Genomic DNA, 6000 nt, shown 5'->3' with positions numbered 1-6000 from the left:
CCGTCCACTAAGGTGTAGGACACAGATGGATTCCTCCCAGCAGATTGGATGTCCCTGGTAAATGAGCTTTTTCTCCTCCAATCAGGTTATAGAACTGGCGACTGTGAAGCGCCCTCAGGAACGAGCATATATGATGCAGCGCTGGCATGAAGATGGAGGTGTTCTAATTATTGGTTATGAAATGTACAGAAATCTCACCCAGGGGCGGAATGTGAAGAGTAAAAGCTGAAGGAGATGTACCAGAAGACACTGGTGGACCCCGGTAATGTACCCCCAATTATTCTTCATCTCACTTGTCATAGTGACACCAACACAAGAACTGAAGGAGGGGGGGAGGGGTCATACAAGTCTCTCAGGTCTTCTAAACTTTCCCCACTATACTAAAAACCGTGAAGTGTGTTCTGTGTCCCCCATGGGAGAAATTTCTACCATCCCCCTCCGTAATGAAACCCATGATTTACCTGCATGTAACCTATTCCTGGTCAGGGGTCTCCTGAACAAAGCGCCAGTTTACTGTCCTTCAGAATTGAGGGGGGCCGGACTGTTACCGTGATAGAAAAGGTTCTGCCACTAGTGGGAATTAACAATGCCCCATCATTGGTGTCAGTGGGAGGAATAGTGCCCCATCTTAGGTGTCACTGGGAGGAATAGTGTCCCATCATTGGTGTCAGTGGGGAGGAATAGTGCCCCATCTTAGGTGTCACTGGGAGGAATAGTGTCCCATCATTGGTATCAGTGGGAGGAATAGTGCCCCATCATTGGTATCAGTGGGAGGAATAGTGTCCCATCATTGGTATCAGTGGGAGGAATAGTGCCCCATCATTGGTGTCAGTGGGAGAATAGTGTCCCATCATTGGTATCAGTGGGAGGAATAGTGTCCCATCATTGGTATCAGTGGGAGGAATTAGTGTCCCATCATTGGTATCAGTGGAGGAATAGTGTCCATCATTGGTGTCAGTGGGAGGAATAGTGTCCCATCATTGGTGTCAGTGGGAGGAATAGTGCCCCATCATTGGTATCAGTGGGAGAATAGTGTCCCATCATTGGTATCAGTGGAGGAATAGTGTCCCATCATTGGTGTCAGTGGGAGAATAGTGTCCCATCATTGGTATCAGTGGGAGGAATAGTGCCCATCATTGGTATCAGTGGGAGGAATAGTGTCCCATCATTGGTGTCAGTGGAGGAATAGTGTCCCATCATTGGTATCAGTGGGAGGAATAGTGCCCATCATTGGTGTCAGTGGGAGGAATAGTGCCCCATCATTGGTGTCAGTGGAGGAATAGTGTCCCATCATTGGTGTCAGTGGGAGGAATAGCGTCCCATCATTGGTATCAGTGGGAGGAATAGTGTCCCATCATTGGTATCAGTGGGAGGAATAGTGTCCCATCATTGGTGTCAGTGGGAGGAATAGCGTCCCATCATTGGTATCAGTGGGAGGAATAGTGCCCCATCATTGGTGTCAGTGGGAGGAATAGTGTCCCATCATTGGTATCAGTGGGGGGAATAGTGCCCCATCTTAGGTATCAGTGAGGGAATTAGATCCCATTGTTGGTGTCAGCGGGGGGGGGGGGGATTAGATCCCATTGTTGGTGTCAGCGGGGGGAGGGGGGATTAGATCCCATTGTTGGTGTCAGTGGGGGGGGGAGGGGGGGATTAGATCCCATTGTTGGTGTCAGTGGGGGGGGAGGGGGGGAGATTAGATCCCATTGTTGGTGTCAGCGGGGGGGGGGGGAAATTAGATCCCATTGTTGGTGTCAGCGGGGGGGGATTAGATCCCATTGTTGGTGTCAGCAGGGGGGGGGAGATTAGATCCCATTGTTGGTGTCAGTGGGGGGGGGGGGGAGATAAGATCCCATTGTTGGTGTTAGTGGGGGGGGGGAGGGGAGATAAGATCCCATTGTTGGTGTCAGCGGGGGGGGGGAGATTAGATCCCATTGTTGGTGTCAGTGGGGGGGGGGGGAGATAAGATCCCATTGTTGGTGTTAGTGGGGGGGGGAGGGGAGATAAGATCCCATTGTTGGTGTTAGTGGGGGGGGAGGGGAGATAAGATCCCATTGTTGGTGTTAGTGGGGGGGGAGGGGAGATTAGATCCCATTGTTGGTGTCAGCGGGGGGGAGGGGAGATAAGATCCCATTGTTGGTGTCAGCGGGGGGGAGGGGAGATAAGATCCCATTGTTGGTGTCAGCGGGGGGGGGAGGGGAGATAAGATCCCATTGTTGGTGTTAGTGGGGGGGGGGGAGATAAGATCCCATTGTTGGTGTCAGCGGGGGGGAGGGAGATAAGATCCATTGTTGGTGTCAGCGGGGGGAGGGAGATAAGATCCCATTGTTGGTGTCAGCGGGGGGGAGGGGAGATAAGATCCCATTGTGGTGTCAGCGGGGGGGAGGGGAGATAAGATCCCATTGTTGGTGTTAGTGGGGGGGGGGGAGATAAGATCCCATTGTTGGTGTCAGCGGGGGGGGAGGGGAGATAAGATCCCATTGTTGGTGTCAGCGGGGGGGAGGGGAGATAAGATCCCATTGTTGGTGTCAGCGGGGGGGGAGGGGAGATAAGATCCATTGTTGGTGTTAGTGGGGGGGGGGGAGATAAGATCCCATTGTTGGTGTCAGCGGGGGGGAGGGGAGATAAGATCCCATTGTTGGTGTCAGCGTGGGGAGGGGAGATAAGATCCCATTGTTGGTGTCAGCGGGGGGGGAGGGGAGATAAGATCCCATTGTTGGTGTCAGCGTGGGGGAGGGGAGATAAGATCCCATTGTTGGTGTCAGCGGGGGGGGGGATTAGATCCATTGTTGGTGTCAGTGGGGGGGGGGAGGGGGGATTAGATCCCATTGTTGGTGTCAGTGGGGGGGGAGGGGGGATTAGATCCCATTGTTGGTGCAGCGGGGGGGAGGGGAGATAAGATCCCATTGTTGGTGTCAGCGGGGGGGGGGATTAGATCCCATTGTTGGTGTCAGTGGGGGGGGGAGGGGGGATTAGATCCCATTGTTGGTGTCAGCGGGGGGAGGGGAGATTAGATCCCATTGTTGGTGTCAGCGGGGGGGGAGGGGAGATTAGATCCCATTGTTGGTGTCAGTGGGGGGGGGGATTAGATCCCATTGTTGGTGTCAGCGGGGGGGAGGGGAGATAAGATCCCATTGTTGGTGTCAGTGGGGGGGGGAGGGGAGATAAGATCCCATTGTTGGTGTCAGCGGGGGGGGGGGATTAGATCCCATTGTTGGTGTCAGTGGGGGGGGGAGGGGAGATAAGATCCCATTGTTGGTGTCAGTGGGGGGGGGGGGAGGGGAGATAAGATCCCATTGTTGGTGTCAGCGGGGGGGAGGGGGGATTAGATCCCATTGTTGGTGTCAGTGGGGGGGGGGGAGATAAGATCCCATTGTTGGTGTCAGCGGGGGGGGAGATAAGATCCCATTGTTGGTGTCAGCGGGGGGAGGGGAGATTAGATCCCATTGTTGGTGTCAGCGGGGGGGGAGGGGAGATTAGATCCCATTGTTGGTGTCAGCGGGGGGGGAGGGGAGATAGATCCCATTGTTGGTGTCAGTGGGGGGGGGAGGGAGATAAGATCCCATTGTTGGTGTCAGCGGGGGGGGAGGGGGATAAGATCCCATTGTTGGTGTCAGCGGGGGGGGAGGGGGATTAGATCCCATTGTTGGTGTCAGCGGGGGGGGAGGGGGATAAGATCCCATTGTTGGTGTCAGCGGGGGGGGAGGGGAGATAAGATCCCATTGTTGGTGTCAGCGGGGGGGAGGGGGGATAAGATCCCATTGTTGGTGTCAGCGGGGGGGGAGGGGAGATAAGATCCCATTGTTGGTGTCAGCGGGGGGGAGGGGGATAAGATCCCATTGTTGGTGTCAGTGGGGGGGGAGGGGAGATAAGATCCCATTGTTGGTGTCAGCGGGGGGGAGGGGGGATTAGATCCCATTGTTGGTGTCAGCGGGGGGGGAGGGGAGATTAGATCCCATTGTTGGTGTCAGCGGGGGGGAGGGGGATTAGATCCCATTGTTGGGTGTCAGCGGGGGGGGGGATAAGATCCCATTGTTGGTGTCAGTGGGGGGGGAGGGGAGATTAGATCCCATTGTTGGTGTCAGTGGGGGGGGGAGGGGGGATTAGATCCCATTGTTGGTGTCAGCGGGGGGGGGGGGAGATAAGATCCCATTGTTGGTGTCAGTGGGGGGGGAGGGGGATTAGATCCCATTGTTGGTGTCAGCGGGGGGGGGGGGAGATAAGATCCCATGTTGGTGTCAGCGGGGGGGAGGGGATTAGATCCCATTGTTGGTGTCAGCGGGGGGGAGGGGGGATAAGATCCCATTGTTGGTGTCAGCGGGGGGGAGGGGGGATTAGATCCCATTGTTGGTGTCAGCGGGGGGGGGGGGAGATAAGATCCCATTGTTGGTGTCAGCGGGGGGGGGAGGGGAGATAAGATCCCATTGTTGGTGTCAGTGGGGGGAGGGGGGATAAGATCCCATTGTTGGTGTCAGCGGGGGGGGAGGGGAGATAAGATCCCATTGTTGGTGTTAGTGGGGGGGAGGGGGGATTAGATCCCATTGTTGGTGTCAGCGGGGGGGGATAAGATCCCATTGTTGGTGTCAGCGGGGGGGAGGGGATTAGATCCCATTGTTGGTGTCAGCGGGGGGGGAGGGGAGATAAGATCCCATTGTTTGTGTCAGCGGGGGGAGATAAGATCCCATTGTTGGTGTCAGCGGGGGGGGGGATAAGATCCCATTGTTGGTGTCAGCGGGGGGGAGATAAGATCCCATTGTTGGTGTCAGTGGGGGGGAGGGGGGATAAGATCCCATTGTTGGTGTCAGTGGGGGGGGGAGGGGAGATAAGATCCCATTGTTGGTGTCAGTGGGGGGGAGATAAGATCCCATTGTTGGTGTCAGCGGGGGGGAGGGGAGATTAGATCCCATTGTTGGTGTCAGTGGGGGGGGGAGGGGAGATAAGATCCCATTGTTGGTGTCAGCGGGGGGGGAGGGGGGATAAGATCCCATTGTTGGTGTCAGCGGGGGGGGAGGGGAGATAAGATCCCATTGTTGGTGTCAGTGGGGGGGGGAGGGGAGATAAGATCCCATTGTTGGTGTCAGTGGGGGGGAGGGGGGATAAGATCCCATTGTTGGTGTCAGCGGGGGGGAGGGGAGATAAGATCCCATTGTTGGTGTCAGCGGGGGGGAGGGGAGATTAGATCCATTGTTGGTGTCAGTGGGGGGGGGAGGGGAGATAAGATCCCATTGTTGGTGTCAGCGGGGGGGGGAGGGGGGATTAGATCCCATTGTTGGTGTCAGCGGGGGGGAGGGGGGATAAGATCCCATTGTTGGTGTCAGCGGGGGGGAGGGGGATTAGATCCCATTGTTGGTGTCAGTGGGGGGGGAGGGGAGATTAGATCCCATTGTTGGTGTCAGCGGGGGGGGAGGGGGGATTAGATCCCATTGTTGGTGTCAGCGGGGGGGGGAGGGGGGATTAGATCCCATTGTTGGTGTCAGCGGAGGGGGGATTAGATCCCATTGTTGGTGTCAGCGGGGGGGAGGGGAGATTAGATCCCATTGTTGGTGTCAGTGGGGGGGGAGGGGGATTAGATCCATTGTTGGTGTCAGCGGAGGGGGGATTAGATCCCATTGTTGGTGTCAGCGGGGGGAGGGGAGATTAGATCCATTGTTGGTGTCAGTGGGGGGGGAGGGGGGATTAGATCCCATTGTTGGTGTCAGCGGAGGGGAGATAAGATCCCATTGTTGGTGTCAGCGGAGGGGGGAGGGGGGATTAGATCCCATTGTTGGTGTCAGTGGGGGGGAGATAAGATCCCATTGTTGGTGTCAGCGGGGGGGGAGGGGAGATTAGATCCCATTGTTGGTGTCAGTGGGGGGGGGGGGGAGATAAGATCCCATTGTTGGTGTCAGCGGAGGGGGGATTAGATCCATTGTTGGTGTCAGCGGAGGGGGGATTAGATCCATTGTTGGTGTCAGCGGAGGGGGATTAGATCCCATTGTTGGTGTCAGCGGAGGGGGGGAT

At 56.3% G+C, this 6000-nt stretch overlaps 1 protein-coding gene across 1 annotated transcript in view; it reads left to right on the top strand.

Moving 5' to 3' along the window:
• The first annotated feature begins 72 nt into the window (after positions 1-72).
• The window catches only part of LOC141108861 (transcriptional regulator ATRX-like), a 43890-nt gene continuing 37962 nt past the window's right edge, over positions 73-6000 (top strand). The window contains exon 1 of the mRNA XM_073600832.1: positions 73-262. Within this exon, the coding sequence (XP_073456933.1) occupies positions 235-262 (28 nt within the window). The 5' untranslated portion in view covers positions 73-234. The remainder of the gene's footprint in view (positions 263-6000) is intronic.

This window comes from Aquarana catesbeiana, linkage group LG09 (assembly GCF_042186555.1).
Source record: "Aquarana catesbeiana isolate 2022-GZ linkage group LG09, ASM4218655v1, whole genome shotgun sequence".
Classification (NCBI taxonomy): Eukaryota; Metazoa; Chordata; class Amphibia; order Anura; family Ranidae; genus Aquarana; species Aquarana catesbeiana.
The sequence above is the reverse complement of the archived record's forward strand: the minus strand, read 5'-3'. Positions and strand labels throughout refer to the sequence as shown.